The sequence below is a fragment of the Carya illinoinensis genome, chromosome 9, assembly GCF_018687715.1.
Source record: "Carya illinoinensis cultivar Pawnee chromosome 9, C.illinoinensisPawnee_v1, whole genome shotgun sequence".
In the NCBI taxonomy this organism is placed as follows: Eukaryota; Viridiplantae; Streptophyta; class Magnoliopsida; order Fagales; family Juglandaceae; genus Carya; species Carya illinoinensis.
In genome coordinates, this window is record NC_056760.1 from 37,592,394 (window position 1) to 37,616,736 (window position 24,343).

Below are 24,343 nucleotides of genomic sequence, written 5' to 3' on the forward strand. Positions count from 1 at the left end.
GAAACTTGAAAAATTGGGTATCAAGTATACTGCTTTGAAAAGGAAAAATTCTTTTTTAACAAACGAAATTGATATTTTAATAAAAGAAAACATCATTTTGAAAAACGGAAATCCTAAGTTGAAGAAGAAAAATACTTATTTAGAAAATATTGTTAAAAAAATTACGAATGGAAAAAGAAATTTTGAAAAACTCTTGGTGGTCAAATATGTGTTTTTGACTAAACAGACTTGGAATACATGCCAAAACAAAAATACAAACCTTATAAAAACTTTTTTGATAATCCTTCTACACCAAGTATTCAAAATTCTTTTCATAAAAATAATTTTGTCAAATAAAGATACTATTATAATCACTCACGATCTTCATATATGCCACAAGCTATTTGTAATTTTTATAATAAAAATTGTCATAATTATCATGCTTGTTCTATTAGAAGAAAGCATACAATGACTATTAGGGTTATATAGGTACTTAAAAATCTTATTTTTTCTAATACTAATAAATAAAGGACTCAAAGAACTTGGGTACAAAAAAAAATCATTATAATCGTTTTTATAGGTATGCATGAAGTCTTCCACAAGCAAAAGTAAATTGTTTTTAGATAGTAAATATTCAAGACACATGACGGGAGACAAGACTAAGTTTTTTTATTTTAGATCTAAAGAAGGATACATGACATTTGGAGACAACTCGAAATAGAAGATTGAGAATAGGTAAAATTGGTAATAAATTTTCTCTCATAATCAAAGATGTTCTACTTGTTGAAAGTGTAAAACATAATCTTTTGAGTATAAGTCAATTATATGATAAATGATTTACAGTTACTTTCAAAATGGATAAGTGCATTATTTTGAATGATCATGATTGTAATGTTTGTTTTATTACTTTTAGAAGCAACAATGTTTATACAATCGATTTTGAAAAAATTACTTCACAAGATACTATTTATTTTTCAGCTCAAAATAAAACTAGTTGGCTATAGCATAGAAGACTAGGTCATGCTAACATGGAACTTATTTCCAAACTTTTAAAAAATGATCTTGTGAAAGGTTTACCAAAGGAAAATTTTTTTAAAGACAATTTGTGATGCATGTCAATTTGGTAAACAAACAAAAACTTATTTTAAAATTAAGAAATATATTTCTACTACTAGACCATTGCAACTAATACACATGGATATTTTTGGACCAAATAGAGTTGCAAGTTTAGGAAGAAAATATTATGCATTTGTTATTGTTGATGATTTCTCTAGATATATTTGGGTTATCTTTCTTACTCATAAAGATGAGACACATTATGCCTTTACCAAGTTATGAAAGAGAATTCAAAATGAAAATGACTATACTATTTCAAGTATCCGAAGTGATATGAGAAAAGAGTTTGTTAATAAAAATATTAAAACTTTTTGTGATGAGAATGATTTTGTGCATAATTTCTCTGCTCCTCAAACTCCTCAACAAAATGGGATAGTAGAGAGGAAAAATATCTCTTTAAGAAATGACAAGAACAATATTCAATGAGAACAACTTGCCTAATTATTTTTAGGTCGAAGTCGTAAGTACTGCATGTTATGTTATAAATAAAGTTATGTTAAGGTCTAAGTTAGATAAAACCTCCTATTAGTTTTGGAATGAGAAAAGACCCAACATTGATTACTTTCATGTATTTGGATGCAAATTTTTTATTTTGAATGATATGGATAATTTAGGCAAGTTTGATGCAAAATCTGATGAATGTATATTTCTCAAGTATTCTACTAATAGTAAATCTTATAGAGTATTCAATAAAAAGATTTTGATTGTATAACTATGCGTGTAGTATTTGATGAATCTAATTTTCTACTCTCCAAGAAATTCGTTGATGAAGAAATATGAGGTATAAATATTACGAAAAGTCTTAATCTCAACAAAGAGAACACAAAAGATGAAGTCCAACATGGAGACATGGGGAAAGATCATCAAAATTTAATGCAAGATGCAATCAAATAGTGAAAATTTATGAAAGATCATCCAATGGAACAAATTTTGGCAAAACCTTCACGAGGTACTATGCAGGAAGAATTTGAAATAAGCATGATAAGAGAACTAACATTCTTTCTTGGATTGCAAATCAAGCAAGAAAAAAGTGAAATATTGATCAATCAGTCAAAATATATTAAGGAATTACTCAAAAATTTTGGGATGGAAGGTGCTAAGGAAATTGGAACACCAATGAGCCCATCCACTAAACTTGATAAAAATGAATCCGGTAAGCCAGTTGACTCGAAGGTAGATCGAGGTATGACTGGTAGCTTATTATATTTAACAACTAGTAGACCAGATATTATGTTCAGTGTGTGCTTATGTGCACGCTTTCAATCATCTTCAAAAAAATCTCATTTGATTGCAGTTAAAAGTATTCTTAAATATCTTAATGATACAATTAACCTAGTGTTATGGTACCCTAAGTACACATCTTTTAATCTAATCAGCTACATAGATGCAAATTATGTTGGTTGCAAAATTGATTGAAAATGCACTAGTAGAGCATGTTATTTCTTAGATCATGCACTAGTTTATTAGTTTAGTAAAAAGTAAAATTATGTTGTATTATCTACTACTGAGGCAGAATATGTTGCTGCGGGTTGTTGTTGTGCTCAAGTTCTTTACATGAAGCAACAATTTAAAGATTTTAAAATTATGTATAATCACATTCCAATCAAATGTGATAATACAAGTACTATAAATCTTTCAAAGAACCCAATACAACATTCTAGAACTAAGCATATTGAAATTAAATATCGTTTTTTTCGAGATCATGTGTAGAAGGGCGATATTGTCCTAGAGTTCACAAACACACACGATCAGTTAGTAAATATTTTCACCCAGAAGATAGATTATGTATGATTAGAAAAGAAATAGATATGATATTTGTTATAAATATATCTTAAAATATATACTAGAGTCAATAAAAATAGAAAGATGATTTTTTATAAATACTTTTATATAAACTTGAGGTTCTTACCCTCATGTTTGAGACGCTCATTATCTTCATACAATATCATGTGATCTGTATCGATGGGAACTGGCAAGCAGATAAAGAATCTAATAGGGATTTCAACTGTTTATTCTTCTGCCGAAGGATTCCTTCCCTTGTGTGAGACTTTTAAACAATTCGCTGAAACACAACAATTTGTTCTTTAAACTTTTCAACCTCATGGTTTATGGCTTGTAGCCACTGGAAAAAAGCAACTATAGAGGAGTAGCAAGTCCCAAGACTCACCTAGTCATAGATAGCATCGGAGTCTGACTTATTTGCCAAATTATTATTTTCTTACTGCAGCATGGCACCAATCGCAGCTGCAGAAATGACAGGAGATTGAAGTATAGAATACCTTATAGATGGATCTAGATGAATGTTAGAAGAATGAGCCATTAAGAAAAGAATTGAAAGCTTAAAGAAAGAATGTTAAATTAATGCAGATGAGTTATAGATATGAGAATGGTATCAGATGAATGAAAATTATCATTTTTTTTTATAGAAACTCAGAACCCTCAATCTTATTTGTCAACAACATCATGCGATTGTTCAAATTTTCAGCCACACTAAATTCATAGAGTTAAATTTCAGGGCTTTGCAGCACTTGTTGGGTCATAGGCGGCTCCAATTTTTCAACTATCTACAGTTTCTACTAACACATCATTTTTTTCAATCCATTTACTTGTTGCGGATCATTTTTAATGATGCCAAAAGGAGGAGAAGTTTTAGACTAGAACATTAACATTGTTTGAATTGCTAAACGTGTTATATATGTTTGGAATTATATTTATACTTTTGTTTGAAAAACTCACGCACATCTTTTGCTTGAAAAACTAACGCACATTCTCAGGGGGAGTTTAAGTATTAATACAGGTTTTACGTTCCACCAAGTATTTTTCATCATCAAAAAGGGGGAGATTGTTGAACTCAAGGGTTTAAGTTTCGTGTAATTATATATCTACACATTGATTTTGATGATAACAAATAAATTCAAATAATAAATGAGTATCAAACTCAAATTATCTACACAATGGAATCAACCATATTAAAGAACCAAGATTGAGCAAGAATTGAATAAATTCACATTAAAGCTCATAAAGTAATTTTGTATATCTCTTAAAAAATTTGAAATTAGGATTAAGGCTCAAAATTAATATTTTATTATAAAGCATTAAAATACATTTTCCACGTGCATGAATATTTTAAAAATTAAATTTAAAAATTTTAAAAGATGATTGATTGTCATCTTTCACATGTGAATGACATGATTAAATGTTTGAATTTTGAAAATATTAAAGATGATTGATTGTCATCTTTTACATGTGCATGCTTTATTTGAATATTTCAAAAGTGATTGATACTCTTTTTGACTTATACAAAAGGTAGATGATTTTGTTTGAAAAGTAAATAGTACTCATTTTGTTATATGCAAAAAATAAAAAGATTAGGTTTGAAATTTTTGAAAAGTGAATGATGTTGTCTTTAACAAATGAAAAAGATGAAACTTTTATTTGAATTTTTTGAAAAATGAATGATGTTGTCTTTGACAATTGAAATAGAAGAATCTTTTATTTGAATTTTTTGAAAAAGTAAATGATGTTGTCTATGACATGTGAATCTTTTTAAATTTGAATATGAAGTCTCATATGCCTATAAATAGATCATTTAAGAGTTTCAGATTTATAACCCCAAGAGCATACAACATTCATTCAAAACTTTCATTCTCTTTTCTCTAAGCATTAAGCCTTAACCCTTGTTCATTTTGAGAGAGATATAGTTTGCACTGTATTGTTTTTATTTCACTCATTGATGAGTGTTTTTTGATAACCTACCAACTATTAGCTCTTGTATCAGTAAAAGGATGTGTATAACCATTATGTGCGTAGAAAGTGTTCTACATAGGGAATAGTTGAATCATCATGTGTAAGGTGATTGCAAGTGTATAGGGTCTTCTACATAGATCCTTTGTGGCGGTATTGTTCAAAGGTGTAATAGGTTTCTATCTCCACCTGAAAGAGGTTGAATAGTGAATTTGGAGATCCTCAAGGGATAGCTTGAGGCGATGACATAGGCAGTGGGGCCAAACCTCCTTAACATACTGAGTTTGCTTCTCTTACCCTTACTCTTTATATTTATTATTGCTTCATATTTTGTTTATATTTTATATTGTGTATTTGATTTATAATTATTAATTTTTAAATACAACTCAATTCACCCCTATCTTGTGTTAGTCATCTGGGCAACAATATGCATATTTAATTCTTCTAATTTGATATAAAATGATTGTCATATAAATGAATTATTAACAATAAGATTCTTAATCAGTTGATATCACATAATAGAATTATGAAGAGATGATCGTTAAAAGATGATTAATAGAATTCTTATGAACCATTAAAATACAGACTAGGTTACTAAGAAAATGATAATCGAATGGTCCTGATCATGCTTCTCCTTGTCATCTTGTGTTAGTAGTGAAATGAAGTGGAACAAAGCAGAAGATATAAATGGAAACATTGGTCGTTATTGAAGAGGAGAAATGGGATAGAAGTTGATGGAACGGTGCGTTCCAAATTAATGATAAGGGGAGTTTTTATACAAGAGGCGAATAAGAAGAAGGGTCATTAGTGATATGGCGCGTTCAGGTATTTTAGTAGTATAGGGCATTTTTATACTAGTGTTTGTATTAGGCTTGTGCTCCGACTTCGACGGAGTCAGAATCGAAGTTCCGACTTCCAACTTTTGTCGGAGTCGAAATCGATCTTTGATTCTGACTCCGAAAAGAATCGGAGTTCGATTCCGATCGGAATTCTGAATTCCAATCGAAATTCTGAATTCCAAAATTCGATCAGAATTCGGAGTTTCGATCGATGCTGGAATTCCAACTTCCGACTTGTAAAATAAACATCTTGTTTTAAATTTATTTATCCTTGTTTCATAAAAACTCACTTTATATAGATTTTATTCTTGTGTAGTATTTCTCAATTAAACAAATAGGAATTATTTTATTGAATGGAGGTTGAATATGTATTTTCTACTCTATTAATATTTCTCTTTTTTGTTTTTGTATGTGATGCTAGCTTGGTACTTGGTACTTGAAAGGTGAAACTTTAGTTTTTATTAATTTGAGGTATTTTTGTATAGATTTCATTCTTATTTTCAATTTTCTTGAAATATATAAAATCTTGTTTTGACTAAAAATTATTAAATATATATTTTGGTTTAGGTACAACGAGTATTAGGGATAATATTTTCATCCCAAAAGGTCAAATCTGTTTGAACACGTTAGACTGTATAATTAATTATTATACATAATTCAAAAAGTCCTAAACAATTAATAATAGAAATAATAGCCTATTTCAAAGTTTGATTAAACAGTCCATAAGAATAAACATATTGATTCAACAAAAAAAAAAAAAAAACATCATTTACAACATCGTACTTGGTCATTCGAAGTACCTTAAATTAAGATAAAAAATGTATTCAATCAATAAATGTAACCAAAATTGATCCAGAAAATTGAACACAATAAAACTAAAATTTAATTACCATTAATATCAATAAAGATTAAGTTAATTCTGATATCGACTTATCTTTATCCATACTCCATCAGTCATCGGCAACTATACTGGGGTTCACAATTACATTGTGAAATGATCAAAAAATATAAATTAAATAGATTTATGAAATCATAAAAACAATTAAAATAATCAATAATAAAAAAACAAGTAAAATAAGGTTACCCTCTTCAAGCCTATAGCTCTTATCATCAATGCCAATGCTATCTAGTCCAATGGGTGTATCATTGATCCAGTTCTATGTGCAAACGAGGGCCTCCCGGTTGACTGTGACAAAGAACTCTGGAAAGCATCCAACACTCGACCTCCAGTGCTAAACGCCGACTCAGATGCAATCGTTGTAATAGGAATGGCTAGCACATCTCGGGCAATACAGGAAAGGATTTGATACTTAGTGGAATTAGCCTTCCACCAAATGCATATCTCAAATGCAGGACTAGGTGCTTCGACCTCTTCCATAAAATACCGTTCAACCTCTGAAGTACACCCTATAATATTCTTCGATGCAACGAGCTGATGATACTCATTCATAATGTTGTAATTCTGACGGCGTCGAGGCAATGCACCTATTGGGCTAAGGTCATTAAAGGGAGGTGTCGGAGTCAAGTATGAGGTACCAGCTGAAGATGAAAGCTATCTACTATTTTTGTAGTGGTTGTATAAGTCATCGAGATCAATTTTAAGCACTGTAATAAATGATGCAGCCTTCATTACCCCAAGGACGAAATTTGCCCAATATTAAATCATGGCCAACTTGATTCGGGGGTCAAGGATTACAGTAACAAAGAGTAATCTATTTATCTTCTCAACTTACCCCCTATATTTATTATATTTGGATAGTATCCTCTAAGCCATATCAAATAACAGTCCACCAGGGTTATCACAACCATCTTCCAAGTGGTGGTGTAGTGTCGAGATCTAACTGAACCACAAGTTTGCAGTCGTGTATGCGGATCTAGATATTTTCATTGTAATATCATAAAAAATCTACAAAAATGTGACAAAGAATCCTACACTCGTCCAATCATGTGTGTCTGGCGGACTGAGCCCCTTTCCTGCAGGCTCCAGCAAAGCATACTTAAGGCCCCCATCCTCCACCTCCATCAGCTCAAACACTTTTGGTACTTTTGTGCCACATCCAACATCATATATGTAGAGTTCCATGAGTGGGAACGTCCAAGCACAACGTTCGTGAATGTTTTATCCCAAGTTGTTCTTCTATTACCCTGAATTTTTTAAGCCTTTGGGGGCAAGCCCTCACATACCGCACAATGTTGCGGACTTTTGTAATGGAACCGTCAACCTCTTTTAACCCCTCAGTAACAATCAGGTTGATTATGTGAGCACAACAATGAATATGGATAAACTCATGGTCCCAGATGACATCATCTTTCACTCTTGTATTCCGCTTGAACCATTCAATTGCAGTATCATTGGCACTGGCATTGTCAACTGTAATGCATAAAACTTTCTGAATTCCCCAATCTTTCAAGCAATCATCCATCTCCACCCTAATTGATGCACCCTTATGATTATTGATTTATTTGAATCCAATAATTTGTTTTCTTAAAGTCCATGAGCTATCAATGTAGTGTGTTGTAATACACATGTAGGAAACATTTTGTATAAACGTCCATGTGTCAGTAGTAAATGAGACTCTCTAGCCAATTGTCACAAACATTTTTCTCATCTCAGCCTTGTCTTTTAAATGCCTTTTCATACAATCTCGCATCACTATTTACCATGATGGCAATGGGAATCGTGGCTCAATGAGCTTGATAAACTTTTAGAACCCTCTTTTCTCAACTGTAGTAAAAGGCATCTCATCTTCAATTATCATCTTGGCAAGCACATCTCTCAATATCTTCTCATTGTATTGAGGGATGACCATTTTCTTAAGTTGCGTACCATCAGTCGCAATAGAAGTTTCATAACTTAGTGTTGTCTAATCTTTGGCTGCCAATCCCTTCGCTATCTTATACCTCTGGCAATCATTTAGATGTGATATCAAAAAAGCGGTGCCTTGTTTCTTTGAATGACATGCAACTTCTTGGCCACAATGGTTGCAAGCCGCGTGCGGTTCCTCGGGATCACCGCCAACTTTGGTGAAATGTTCCCATATCCACGACCTTTTTTTTTTTTTTTTTATCATGGACGTGGTGGCCTGGCCTTCGTGGATGGAGGTGGTACATCCGGCTCATCCCTAATACCCATCTCATCCTCCTCATTAAATGTATTCTCATCTTCTATGTCTACCGGGAGTGGGAATTGACTACTTGCACACGAAGTTTGTGTTCTGAAAGTGGGTCTGGATCTCGGTGCTGGGGACGGAATTGTGGCATCCTGATCTTGTTCTGGGGTCCCATATGGTTGCAACTCCATAGCTTAAAATCTGACACACACACACACACACATATATATATATATATATATATATAAATTAAGAAGTTTATTAAAAAAAATTAAAAAATATAATTTTTAATCTGACACATATTAAGAAGTTTCTCAATTAAATAAGCCATACATAGTAAATAAGAAGGCCATAAATGCTTTTACAACATCAGAGTACACCCCATGAGGCAGAGTACTTCACTCTCTCATCACATGGGGAACAATGACTTTGAGGTGGGAAAATTTATGTGTCTGTATTGTCATTTGATTTGGCAGTTATGTGAACCTATTTACTTTTGAAATCCATATTTCAAAAGTATTTTATTAAGATTTTCTATTCAGTGCATCGCTTTCTAATTAGCTCTTTAACTGTATTCCTTAAGAGTTAGTCTTACAAATATATTTGAATATATTTGTTTGATTTGGTAACTCTCTGTCTACATTTGCTGTGTGCCTACACTTAGGATGTTAGAACCCTAGTATTCCAGAAATAATTACAATTCTCTGTCTACCCATTTTGGTTTAACCTCTGAAACTTTGACCCGGTGCAACTGGACATAATATAAAGTGTCAGTGTCTGTTACCTCTCCATAAAATATCTCCAATAACTTTATAGAAGACAAAATTATCCTTTATTCCATTGAATTTTTTTTTTTTAGTATAATGGCTTTTGTCTCTTAATATATGTTTCCATTAAAGTTAATGATGATTATTGATGGGGTATATTTCTGTTAAAGTTAGGGTCTGAGTTACAATGAATTGAAGTTTAGTTGGCAAGTGGCAGTGGGGTGGTCATTCCTTGGGGAAAATGTTATTAATTCTGCAAAAAAATTATTACAATGGGAGGGGAGTAGGGAAACAAAAACACTAATTGTGTAGGTATGACAACTCTATGACAACCCTTTAATTAATATGCCGGTGGGAAAAATTGTATTAGTGTTAGAGCCTAGCCTATCCTGATTAGGAAAAGAAACTTATTTCACTTGAAGTGGTGAGATCAAGGATTTTTCAGTTCATATTTTGTTGTTTGGGATTTGTATTGGCAGCATAGCATATAAAACTGGTTTGGGTGTTATGTAGTTCCTGAGGGTATAAGTGTTTTGTGAATTGTTTTGAGTGGGGGAAATTGAAAAAAATTGGACAAATCTTTTTTACATGTAAATGGAGAAAGAACATACACACATACATTTCTAACGTGTATTATATATATAAGCCAATATGCAACTTCAATTTTTTGATAAATGCTCATATATATATATGGTATTAAAAAATACTCCATAAACCTAATATTCGACTACTGCACAAATTTATAACATATTATAGTCACAATGTCAACTTAATTATTATTATCATATATGAAAAATAGAGGGAGGTATAAATTTAGGTAGGAGAAAACGTGCTTGGAATTTAGAGTCAATGGCATATTGCCATATACGTGCTTGTCAAATTAAATGACTTATAAATAAGCTGATCAATTGCACACAAAACCAGCCTAGCTACTTGAATTAATGGCCTTGAGCATACCAATAATAATCTGATCATAATTATAAAATTAGTTCAGGCATTTTCACAAACACTTTGCATGCAACCCCATTTACATTCCTATAACAACCATGCTGTTAAAATGCAGCCATCGTAATACACTAACAAATTAAATTGAAGAACAACTGAATAAGGGACCATTACATTACATTACATTATTTAACCTAAAATTACCAATTGGGAACTGGGAATGGCACTGACCAGTGGGCACTACACTCGGCAGGATGCAGGAAGGCGGCAAGTCAAAGCGGCACTACAGCGGCGTGAAGATCTAAGACAGAGAATGAGAGGCTGTGCTGATGAGACTGAGGGCCGTCGTGTGAGGCTGTGAGCTGAGTTAGACTCTGAGGTCTCGGGGCGAGGGGGCGAGGGCGAGGAGGAGGGGTAAATGAAGAGAAATGAAGAACTGAAGGCCAAAGGGCGAAGAGAAATGGCTTAATGCAACGGGCCATAGCGAAACGACGTCGTTCCTAGTTAAATGGAACGGTGCCGTTTAATAAAGCAGGTAAACTAAAAAAAAAAAAATCAGATGCAAAACGACGTCGTTTTACAAAACATTCTCATGGTATCAGTCGGGTCTTTGGATTAACATCCATTTCTTTTCTAGTCTATTGCTTTCCTCTTCCTCCATAGCTATCAAGCCTCTCTCTTTCAACACCATGGTTCACATGGTCACCATTAAACTCTCAGCCACCAATTACTTGCTTTAGAAGAGCCAACTTATCCCTCTCTTTGACTGTCAAAATTATCTTGGCTTTTTTGATGGCTCCCTGCCGAAACCTATTGCCACCATTGAAGGTTCTTCAACCATAAACCCAAAATTTCTAGAATGGAAGGCTAAAGACCAATGCATCCTAAGCCTCAGTCTTTCTTCCCCCTCTGAAGAAGCCATGGCTACCGCAATTGGCCTTCCCACCTCCAGTGATGTTTGGCTTGCTTTTGAGCGTGCTTTCAATCATGGATCCAAAACTCATGAGATCAGTCTCAAAGATGAGTTGTAGCTGATGAAGAAAGGTTCTCAGTCTGTTGTTGATTTTTCCCAAGATTTCAAATCTCTTTGTGATCAGTTGCTAGCCATTGGACATCCCATGGATGAAGTTGATAAATCTCAATGGTTTCTCTGTGGCCTTGGCATCGACTTTGCTGGTTTCTCCTCCACGTAGCTGGCTCTCTCATTGTTGCCTTTGTTTGATGATCTGGTTCCTCTGGCCGAAAGCTATGATCTCTTTCAAAAATATTTAGAATTGAACTCCCTCTCTTCTATAGCTTTTATAGCCACCCGCTCCTCATTTGGATGTGGAAACCAGTCCCACAACCGTTGCTCTCGCGGTGGTTCTCATGGGAACTCAGGCCACTCTTCTTTTAGCAACACCAGTAGCCACTCTAATGGCTTTGGTCGCAATCAACGTCCTTATAATCCAAGATGCCAAATCTGTAAAACTGAGGGCCATACCGCTGATAAGTGCAGGAAACACTATGACCACTCGGATTTTTTGGCGCAGCTAGCTAAAGCTTTTCAGAGTTCTTGTTCTCTGTTCGATGGTCCCTCCTCTGATTGGTACCTTGACATTGGCACCTCCGCTCACATGACACCAAATTTGACATCCCTAGACTCCTCTGAGCAATTGTTGGTAAGGACAATGTTGTTGTGGGCAATGGAGCTTCTTTACCCATCACCCGCGTTAGTACCTCTCACTCTTTTCCCGACTTGCCTTCGCTTGATGTTTTAGTTGTTCCCCACCTTACCAAAAATCTCTTCCATTAGTAAGTTAACCTCTGATTTTTTTTACAAGTTATCTTTACTGATTCTTCCTTTGTTGTTCAAAACCGCAACACAAGAAAGGTGGTGGCAACCGGAAAACGTGATGGTGGTCTCTACATACTGGAGCGCGGCAATGCTGCTTTATTTATGTCCTCAATAAATCTACTCTTAAAGCATAGTATGATTTATGGCATGCACATCTTGGGCATGTTAACCCTTCTGTTATTTCTTTATTGAATAAAAAAGGACAACTTTCTCTTACATCAATATTGCCTAATCCTTCTCTTTGTTCTACGTGTCAACTTGCCAAGAGCCACAAGCTCCCATTTTCCACGAATGATACTCGATCTAATGTTATTTCAGGCCTTGTTCACTATGATATATGGGGCCCTACCCCGGTAAAATCGATAATGGGTTTTCATATTATGTTATTTTTATTGATGACCATTCTTGTTTTACTTAGCTTTATCCTATAAAGTTGAAGTCTAATTTCTATGAAATTTTTCTTCAATTTCAAAAATTTGTGCAAAATTAACTCTCTTGCAAAATTAAAATTTTTCAGAGTGAAGGTGGTGCTGAATTTCTTAGTCTACATTTTCAGTCTCATCTTCGCTCTACCGGGATTCATCACCAAATGTCCTGTCCTTATACACCATCCCAAAATGGTCATGTTGAACATAAGCACCATCACGTGACTGAGATGAGCCTTGCTCTCTTATTTCATTCATGTGCTCCCACTTCTTATTGGGTTGACACTTTCAGTATTGCGACATACATCATTAACTAGTTGCCTGCACCGCTTCTTGGAAGCATTTCTCCATTTGAACTCTTGCATGGTAAGGCCCCTCATTACATAAATTTTCATCCATTTGGTTGTCAAGTTTTTCCTTGCTTACGTGAATATGCTTCCCATAAATTCCCTAAGCATTTCTTGTACTTTTTTAGGGTATAGTCCTTCCTACGAAGGTTTCCGTTGCTTAGATCCAACCACCACGATAATTTATGTTACTCACCATGCCCGCTTTGATGAAACCCATTTTTCCCTTATTCCGAACTCTCCTGTCTGGCCCATAACTACCTTGGATTATTCCTCCTTTAGTGAGCCCAGCTGAGCCCAAACCCCATCTATGCCCACTGCCTCACTTCCATACTACACTCTATCCAGCACTGTTTCTCAGACCGAATCCACTCCCTATGGTTTCTATGTTGATCATTTTGTTGAGCCCCTGCAGGTTTCCCAAGTTGACTCCACTCCTGCCCATGAGTCTCCAACCCAACAAGATCTTGTTGTTCTACCTTGTCAGCCCGCGAGCCCAGAGCGTCATGCCCCTACCAATCCAGCCCCCTCTGCCCCTCTTTCCTTTCATCCAATGGTCACTCGTGCCAAATGAGGTGATTTCCGGCCACACCATCCTGCCTATCTTAGCCAACATGTTTCTGAACTTATTTATGCCTTGCTCTCCTCCTTAAAGCCTCGTGGTTTCAAATCTATTGCCAAGAATCCTACCTGGCTTGCCACCATGGATGATGAGATTAAAGCTCTCCATGCCAATCATACTTGGGACCTGGTGCCATGTCCCTCCTCCAACAAGAATATTGTGGGCTCCAAGTGGGTTTTCCAAACCATCTCTCCGATGGATCCATTGATCGTCTCAAGGCTCGTCTTGTAGCGAAGGGTTATACTTAGCTCCCTGGACTTAACTATACCGATACTTTTAGTCTAATGGTCAAGGCGTCCACCATTCATGTTGTTCTCTCTCTTACTAATACTCATGGTTAGCCTCTCTGCCAACTTGATGTAGAAGATGACTTTCTTAATAGTATTTTGCAGAAAATTGTCTATATGGAGTAGCCCCTGGTTATGTTGATCCTCACTTTCTTGGTCATGTTTGCAAGCTCAAGAAAGCTCTCTATGGTTTAAAATAGGCTCCTTGTGCTTTGTTTCAGCGCTTCAGCTCCTTTTTACTGAAGTTTGGGTTTTCTTGCAGCTATGCTGACACTTCTCTGTTTGTTCTTCATCACCAGTAGCATCTCATTTATCTTCTCTTATATGTAGATGATATTATTGTCACTAGCAGTGATCACTCTCTTCTTAGTGCCTTTATTTGCAAGCTTCATGCCGAGTTTGCCACCAAGGACTTGGGCCTTCTCAACTACTTTCTGAGTCTTGAGGTAACCTTTGCTTCAGATAGCCTCTTTTTTAGTCAAACCAAGTACGCCCGTGACATTCTTGTTTGAGCTCAACTCTTGGATTGCAAACCTATCACCATTCCCATGGTTGTTGGATAGAGCCTCTCCTCTAATGGTCCTCCCTTCTCTGACGTTACTCTTTATCGCTCTCTTGTTAGTGCCTTGCAATATCTGACTATCATTAGGCCTGATCTCGCTCACTCTGTCAACTCTATCAGTCAATTTTTGAATGCTCCCACCAAGGATCATTTTTAGGCTGTCAAACGCATTATTCATTACGTCAAAGGCACTCTTCACTTTGGTCTCACCTTTTCAGCCTCTGCTTCTATCACTTTCACTGCTTATTCTAATGCTGATTGGGTTAGTTGTCCATATACTTGCCACTCCACATCAAGTTATTCCATTTACGTTGGTGACAATCTTGTCTCTTGGAGTGCTAAAAAACAACCCACTATCTCTCAGTTCAGCTGTGAATCTGAGTATCGTGCCCTTGCTGCCACTACTGTTAAGGTTCTTTGGTTGCAACATCTCCTTTGTGATCTGCATATCACTCCGGTCTCTCACAAGTGCTCAAAGCACATTGATTTGGATTATCATTTTCTTCGTGAACTTGTGGTTGCCGGCAGTATCCGCACTCAGCATGTTCCCTCTTCCTTGCAGATTGCTAACGATTTCACCAAGAGTGTCTCCCAATCACTCTTTGTTCTCTTTCGTTCCGAGCTTCGTGTATGCTCTAATCCCACACTTAGCTTGGGGGAGGGGGGGAGGGGATGTTGAGGATACTCCAGAATCCTCTCCCGATATTCAACAATCCTCTCCATGATTGTAGAGATGTATTCTTCATTATATGATTTATTTTCATTTGTGTTTTGTTTCCATGTATAGCCATACGTTTACTCCTCTATAAATACAAATATTTCTCTACCTCTCAAAGTGTGGTGGTTTACAAAACATTCTCAGAGCTGCACTGCCCACCCCAGGTTGTGGGCTTGCGTGCCCACTTCAACTTTATTTTTTACGACCGAATCATGATACAAATGAGTAATGAGACCCACATGCTATTGTACCTGAGCAAGCACATGGTGCCATACGCTGTTACGCAACAGTCGGTTTGTTGTAAAACACTTATGTCAACTCCAATAATCTCCAACATCAGAGACTATTAGTAACACACCGGCAACATAGATTGCATGAGCTTCGGCACAACCATGCATGCGCGGTCCCTGCCTTCCAATCCAATCTTAGTTTTAGTTCACATATTTTTCTTTTATTTTTCACGCAGGAGATTAAGGTAAATTTCTCAAATTGATGTATTAATAATTGTTGTCTGTAATGAGGTCTCGTCTCCATTCCTGTGTAATCTCTCTTTTAAGATAATACGATATCTGAACTTGCTGAAAATAAAATAGAACTATATACTTGAATACCCCGAAAGAAGATCAAGAAAAGACCGGCCATCTTAGGAGTCTTTGAGTTGTTGACAATGGGGTACTGGTTTGGTACTCTAGGGAGCTAGCAGGGTCATGATTTAGTGCTTTTGATTGTCTCTGTCTTGGTAGAATTCGGTACTAGTCATAAACCGGCCGATCATGTATATATAGTTAAATTTATTAAAATAACATTATATGTAATTAAATATATATACTTGGAGCCATTATAAAATAAATAATTTTTTTAAGAAGCGTCAATATTAAAACCTTAATTTCCAAAGTTTAATTGGGCATATTGATCTTTTCTCCCATTTGCTTTTATTCTAGTGATAAAAAAATCTCACAAACTTTACCTAAGTGGAGAAAGAGACCAAGAGCTCTTAATAGGATATGCCCCCATCAAAAGTAATAACTTGCAGGCCTCTTTAACTTCTTAAGAATTTAATATATTCATAAAATATTCTTTAATTAAGAGAATCAATAAAATTAATATAACTTCCTAAAAAACTTTTAAGAATTATTTGGTATCCAGCGTTTGACGATTCATCAGTTAATTAATTTTTCGTTCCATCGCATTGCTTTATAAATTTGTAGATTGATATAATTAACTCTCCATCATTTCAATTTCAAGCTCAAATTAATGCTATTTATTCATGATCAGTCACATGATTTTAGTTGGCGATATATAGAATATTGATCATCAAACTCTGTATCATTAGATTTTCATGTCAATTGTCGTTTTTTCTTGCATCATTGATAGAGACAATTAATTCAGAAATTCAATGAAAGCCACTAGTTCGTAATCTACGCAATATTGAAAGAGGCATGCAGCAGCCAGCCAAGTTCAATATTTTTGCTGTAGTGTTTACCCTATCATGACTATGGAGGTGAATGCATGAGATCGTTTTCAGGAAAGTCATAAGTTAGACTGAGATTAGATTCCTTTGCCCATCTCGTTCGTGTCCATCTGTATTTCCAGTTTCCCCTCCATAACCAGACACATCAATTGCCACCACCTCAGGATTAAAATTTTCCTTTCCATTGCTATCTGCATTTATGATGATTTTCTTTTCTGGTGCTGTTTGCTCTTTGGTGGATGGGGTAGAGGATAACTTGTAATCTTTGCTTTTACCCCACACTACAAGATATAAGCCGACCACTATGATAATGGCACCAAGTACCCTGCACAATTGATTACAAAAAAATGGTTAGTCCTTGATCTCTTTTCCCTATTGTTTGGTTGGCTGTGGTGATGGTGGAGTAAATTAAGCTCGATGGATACCTTCCAAGATACATTTGCTCTGCCAGAACGAAGGAGCCCATAACAGCAACAATAACCATGCATAGGGGATTAAAAGCTGTAACAAAAACAGGACCTCTGTCTTTCATTATCACTCCTTGAATGTAATAAGCCAACCCCGAGCAGATTACACCCTGCAGGAATGTATTAATTCTCTGGTTAAAAAGAATATTTAGTTATGCTATTCATAATCTTGGATCCATTACGTACCATTATTAAAAAGAATAATTTTTTTTTTTTAATGTCTATTGACCTGAAAGGCTTCTATATCGATAATGTGTCTTGAGGGTATTTTGATGATCCATATATATGACCAAAAAATGACCTCGAGGAAGTCATGCATTAAGGCGATGCAAATTTTTAAATTAATATATAAATTATCTTGGTCTTCGTGTAGTCTTACGCTGTAGAGAGCTGCCAGTAATTTAACATCCCAATTTATAGACCAGATGGCAGTGTTCCCTTTCTCCATTACTAGTGCCACTACGGTGCCTTCGAGAGTCCCTAATAGGCATATCCAAGCTGTAAGAGAGAGCTCTGCAGGGTATGTTTTTAGTGTGATTGCCTGGAGATCAAACAAACCATTAGGTGATTTATATTTTATATATATATAAATATATATATATATATATAAATAAATAAAATATAGATTATAAGATGAAACAGTAGTTTACTTGCAGAATCATGAAACAAGCCCAGCTGAAGCATCCAATTGTTATCATTATGGAACCTTTGATTGAATGTTGGAGATTTGCTCCACCGCTTTGCTGTTGGTGGCCACTTCTTCCTTTTGTCCACATCAACTCGATAATGGGGCCTTTCACCAGTGTTATGACCATGGCTCCTGCAACTGTTGCCATGGTCCCTACTACCTTAGCTTGGCTACGGATACTTTTGAATTTTAGCACCTCAAGCCTAGGAAGAGATGCAATTCAAAATAAAATAAGATTTTCACATTTACAAAGAAAGGCGTTCATGTCATCTTTGGGAAAGTCAGCTTGTAAAATTTATACTTGAACACAGCTATTTTACAACTTAATCTACACTTTTTACACAACTTTAATCGAAGAGTAGTACTTTTGTAAAAGTTACAGAATAATTGTGTCATTTTTGTTGCATGTAGTAATCATGGTGATAAGTTTTTCCTTTATGGTTTTGGTTACCTAAGGATGCAGGCCATTACAAAAGTAAGGGCAGGAAGAATATTGGTCATAGCAGCTGCAAAAGTTGCAGTTGTATACTTCATCCCCAAAAAATAAAAGTTCTGGTCAATTACTGGCCTGTCAATGGAAATTAGAAGATATAAGATATAATGCCATATCAGAAAGTATGAGATTATTAGAGTAGTACTTATTTATAAGTATAGTAGAAAATTTACTCCAGTAAGCTGAGCACTATTAGTTTGGTGAAGATTGGAAGTGTCATCTTTGGTCTTACTTTCCTGTAAACAAGTAGATCAGAAAAACACTCAATCCCTTACTCCTTGTACACATATAATCCGAGCAATGGAGAGAGAGAGAGAGAGAGAGAGAGAGAGAGAGAGAGAGAGAGAGAGAGAGAGAGAGAGAACTTGTCTAGAAACACTGCAAAAGGGGCAATGACAACAAAGGCAACGACATGGCGGTAGACAACGAGTACATAATTGCTCATCCCCTGGTTCAGTGCAGCCTTAGAGAGAACATCCATCCCTGCAAAACCAAACTGCAAGAATATAACAGCAAGGAATGGTTTAAGTCTCTCGAACGTGCTATGTGCTTGGATATTCATGATCCTTTAGGATCGATCGAGGGCTGGCTTCCACTCAATATATAAAAAGGAACAACAGATGTAATTATTTTCAGCTGCTCGAGGGGGTGTACAATGGCTGCAATTGTGATGGTTATATATAGAAGGCTGTCGATGCAGTAAAGTAATTATTTTTCACAAAATCCAAGGGACTCCACTACTGATTTAGAACTCAATTATTACTCACCATTATAGTGACTTCAAATGAGTTTAATCAGTCTCCCAATACTAGTACGTACTCGCTAATTAATCGGTATAAATTCATGGTTAGCAAAAGCTTTGAATCCTAGTGCGCTTACTTATTTAAAGCCAGGGTGGTTTGACACTCATTTGCTGGTGGAGTTGCTTTGGGATCCATTTGCTTTAATTTCAATGTTTCGGTTTTAATTTTCATATTTAATGAATACTTTCCACAAACTTAAAAATATAATTTTTTTAATAAGTAATATTAGATACAGTCTTATAATATGCAAGTCTTACATATTCTTTATAAAAAAAAGTAAGGCAACCTATAATTAAAAAATAATTTTTTTAAAAAATAGTGCATATAATTTATACACCTAAAACTATATAAATCATTTCTCTTTTTCAATTATCCTTGATTTTATATTGAAGGTGACACGACTTGCATGAGATTGGCCGGTGGTTGCTTTGCATGTCCATCACAAAATAATTTTATATTCTAAAACAGTGTACAAGATTGGTCTCTAAGCTTAAAACTTAATTTATTTTTACTCGTTACACTTATAGTATTTCCGAATAAGATAACGTTTGATTAGTGAAAATGATTTATCTCATCTCATTATTATAATTTTTTTAAATTTTCATATAAAATATAATAAACAATTCAACTTTTTCAAAGCTCAAAATAATAATAATATTAAAAAATAATATTTTATTTAACTTTTATCTAAAACATCTATCTCATATCACTGTTCAAACCGCACGTAAATCAGTCAAATATTCTTTACTACTTCTCACCTAATATTACTAAATCTATGAGGATTAATGTCATGTCCGTACGAATAATTAGCTGGAGGAAATTAAAGTCGATCCCATGCTGTAGATCAAATTGCTAAACATATATGACATGTGAATATTTGAATGCGAAAAAATTGCTGCTTAATTTACTATTTAAAAACTGATAAAGAGCTTCCTATCAAACAAAAATACTGATAAGAGGACTTTGAAAAGGTCCATGTCCAATATATGGAAGACATGGTTGTAGCAATATTATTTTCAGCTGGAACAATCATCATGTCCAGCCGTTGCTCCCAATTCGTGTTTAAAACGTGCTGAGCATTAATGATCACGGTAAGTATTTTGGTTGTTAATATTCTTTTCGTTGCTATAAATTGGTCATAAAAGTCTGTTTTTCTTGTAGTAACGTTAATATTTCATCATATATAATTTACTATACATCAATATATTATTTATCATTTTTATTATTCTATTTAAACATGCATATTGATGTATATTTTAATGTGTATTTAGAATTGTGCTACACATCATCCCTACATCACATGACATGTTTTAATTTTTTTTTCTATTAAACTAATTGAATTATTATACTCATCATAATCTAGATCATATATTTGTTAAAGAAAAAAATAAAAGATAGAAAATTATTTATGGTATAAGCTGGATAATGAGTAGAATTATTCTATATTATATATATATTGTTCGATTAACAAATATTGTTTGCAGTCTATATATAATATATACGCTGCAATGTAATGCATCACGTGAAATCACTTTGCATTCATGTGTTAATTTGTCATTATAAGAAAAATAGAGTTTTGCAATTAAGATTTTGCAATCATAAGGATTATTTTCGATACGCATTTTCGTCGGATATAATTCTTTTAATTATAAAATTTTAATTACAAAAATTCGTGTAGATGGATTTTGGTTGTTAATTTAATAACTTCGAAATACTTTGTCACCTGAGAAATAGTTATTTCATGCCACAGATATTAATGTTCGGCGACAATTAATTCAAACCTTTTCAATGGCTGCCTGGAGTTGGGACTTTGGAGAGTTATAATTAAGAACGTCCATGATCTTGTGCCCGACGCCGGCGATCGATGAAAATGCAAGTTGTCATTTCCAGCGATTGTCCTATATGGAAAATGTTTGGTGTCTGGATGAAATGTTCTGACAATAAATCTCGATATTTTTTTTTTAAAGAAGTTACTTTTAATAATATTATGATTTTTTTTTTCATACATTCTTTTAAGAATTTAAAAAAATGTATGAAAAAAAAAAAAAAAAAAATGGGTCAATTGGCCTTCTCGGCGCGAAACAAATTTTCAGTAGAATTTATCGATGACTAGAGCAGCGCCCTATATATAGAATATCGCTTGTTGTCTCGAGGATCCTTACCTAACAATATTATGTTTTTATATAATTTTTTTTTAGTGATTATCGAAATATTTTAAAAATATATTTTGAAATTGTTTTAAATATTTAAAAATATGAATGAATAAAAAAAATTCCAAATAACCTTATGGGAGAATTTGTCGGACAAGAACCCTAGATGGGTCTAGTAGTACTCATATATGAAATGCTCTTTAACTAGAGGTAGTTAACTGGCCGAGTAATGTCACGTATAATTTTTATTTAGAGATACTAATGCAGATCTAGATAATTTTATTTTTGAAATTTTATAAAATGATAAAAATATCTCTTCTAAAATAATATTTTTTCTTATTTAATAAAGAGCATGTACATGTAGTCTCTACATAAAAACTATAAATACAATTTCTCTAACTGGCCTTATCACGACATACATGCTAAGTACTTGTTATATTTTATAATAATATGAACATGAATATTATTAAAATTAGTATTTAATTCTTGGCATTTATATGAGGCGGCATTTTGTTAATTAATAAATTAGGTAAGGGTTATTTATTATTTGTGAGTATGTATTAATACCAAAATTTGCACAACAGATTGAAATGGAAAAAAGAGTTATTTTCGCCCCACTATGACAATCTGGAACTTGATCGATGTGGTCTAGAGCTCTTTATGTGGTCCGATATGGCTGTGCGTATATCCATAAAAGTGAATGAAAAATAAATACTGAAAATATAAAAGATATGGATATATACAAATTTACATGATTCAGCATAAAATCTACGTGCACGGAGTTTTTGGGAAGGAATATACATTATCATAAACTTATTTACAGTCCTCCTGAGTCTCTCGTCCTCACTATAGAATGAATATTGGAGGTTTATCTTCTGATGGAGAAATCATCGTTGGAGTTCATATGTTCTCCTTGAAGAAGCCAAAGTCGAGATTAAAGAAGAGATCGAAGTCCCTTGAGAATCGTCTAGTCATTTCCTTTCATCTGTCCCCTATTTTCACATGCTTCTAGGAAGCAGTGAGAATTGACAACCTTTCCTTTACATGTCTGACTACCAGTACTCTTTTCTCCATTTCCTCCTTTACCTTCCCAACCTTTCGGCCTCCCAACACATTTTGTCACTTGTCCTCTCTTTAATTTGTCCCCTCTTTAATTTGTCCCCTCTCTCTCTCTTCTTTTGTTCTCTAATAAAGGCTCTTTCGTAGGCCAGGTCTATTGATATGGGTTTGAGATATTTGATCCCATATGAATGTCATAACAATTTTAATATTTCTATATGTACTTATGTAGGAAATTATAAATATGAAAAAGTCTATATGCAGTCTATGTGTGCAGTCGACACACAATCGCCTGACAGATTAATCCCACTTTTTTCTTTTTTAACTCTCACTTTCTCTCTCTTTTTTCCCTAGTAGATGGCTTGCTCTTTCTCTCACCCATCTCTTTATCTTTGCTCTTTAATTGCATTTTTTTGGTGGACCTTAATCCAAACCTTCTGCATATTTTAAAGAAGCAAAGCCATTACCAAAAAGCTCCCTATGCTCCTCACTGAACACCATTTTCTCAGTGAATTTAGCCGACCCAAATTCTGAAACTACTAAAGAGTTAAAGGAGATTGCCTGGCATATCATGATTGAAGTAGGAAAACCAAACTTGGCAAATTATTTTCCTATGCTCAAGAAGATCGACCCCAAAGGCATCAGATAGCCCTTGACAATTCATATTGGGAAGCTAATAGAACTCTTTGACCGCATGATCAGCCAACGGTTACAGTTGAGAAAAATGTCTTTTAAAAAAAAAATAAGAAAAATGCCTGGTTATATCACCAATAATAACATGTTAGATACCCTTCTCAACATCAGTGAAGAGAACAACTATGAGATGGACAAAACTAAGATACGAAGGTTGTTCCTGGAAACTATTTTAGTCTATGTTCTTGTGGGGGGAGAGAGGTGTCGGTCTTGGAACTTGATCTTGTTAGGGTGGAAGATGAGCCAAATCATGACTTTTGCTCCCATGGCCGACTCAGACTTAAAAGAGAAAAGGCTCTGTGTGTGTGTGTGTGAGTGAGAGAGGGAGAGAAGAGTTAAGAAGAAGGAAAAAAAATTAAAAATAAATAAAATAAAAAGTAAACGATGCGTCGACTCCCTTCGTAAAGCTCCTGAATTTACACATTGTCGATGTCAAGCAAGTGGATCCTCGTATGGATCATCTTCCTCGTGTGGATCTTCAGCTTCGTATCAGTGTAAAGTCTCATAAAACCGAACTTTGTTCCTTTCGTACAAAGTTCTTTTTTATATTTTTTTTATTCCTCTCATACATTTGTTTATATCCTGCTTGCATATGCCGACTGCACCTAACAGTTCTGTATAAATATTGCCTGTATTTCATAAATATCGATTATGTATAATTAACAGGTAATTAGAGCATGCAAGCATGTAGTTTATGCACAGCCTGTTGAATATTATAATTTTATTATAATATAATTAATTTTATTACTATGTACGTACGTACGTACCTTATGCCGGCCATGATCAGACTAGCGAATTAGCTAGCTAGGGCTCGAAGAATTAAAAGTTGCAAGTTGCGCAACCGGAATCCATACGTACGTCCGGAAAAGATCGATGCGAGAACAGGTGCACCATGGCATTGGTTGAGTAGTCCCATTGCATTAAGGAGATGTCTTTATATTTTCTTTCTTTTTACTTTTGTATTTTTTGTGTTGCAAACAATATATAAACTTTATTAATGTGATTACGATCAGCTATATGTGTGTGTATCTTGTTTAATTGGGTACGTTTTATTTTCAATATTAATATAATAAACTTTAAATAGTGTTCGAATGGCAAATTCAGACCGATATTAAACATCGATCGAACATTGTTAGACAAGAATATTAATTGCACACTGTTTGAACAAATAACGAATGATCGCACTTTCGATACTTGGTTTGAAAAATGAGGCAGCTTGCG

At 34.5% G+C, this 24,343-nt stretch overlaps 1 protein-coding gene across 1 annotated transcript; it reads right to left on the minus strand.

Moving 5' to 3' along the window:
- Positions 1–16,605: 16,605 nt before the first annotated feature.
- Positions 16,606–19,066, minus strand: LOC122275142 (WAT1-related protein At2g37460). Its single transcript, XM_043084102.1, has 7 exons — positions 18,783–19,066; positions 18,591–18,653; positions 18,376–18,492; positions 17,887–18,127; positions 17,616–17,777; positions 17,195–17,346; positions 16,606–17,094 (listed from the first exon to the last, which is right to left on the minus strand). The coding sequence occupies exons 1-7, from the start codon at positions 18,977–18,979 to the stop codon at positions 16,836–16,838; spliced, it is 1,191 nt and encodes a 396-aa protein (XP_042940036.1). The 5' UTR covers positions 18,980–19,066; the 3' UTR covers positions 16,606–16,835.
- Positions 19,067–24,343: the final 5,277 nt, after the last annotated feature.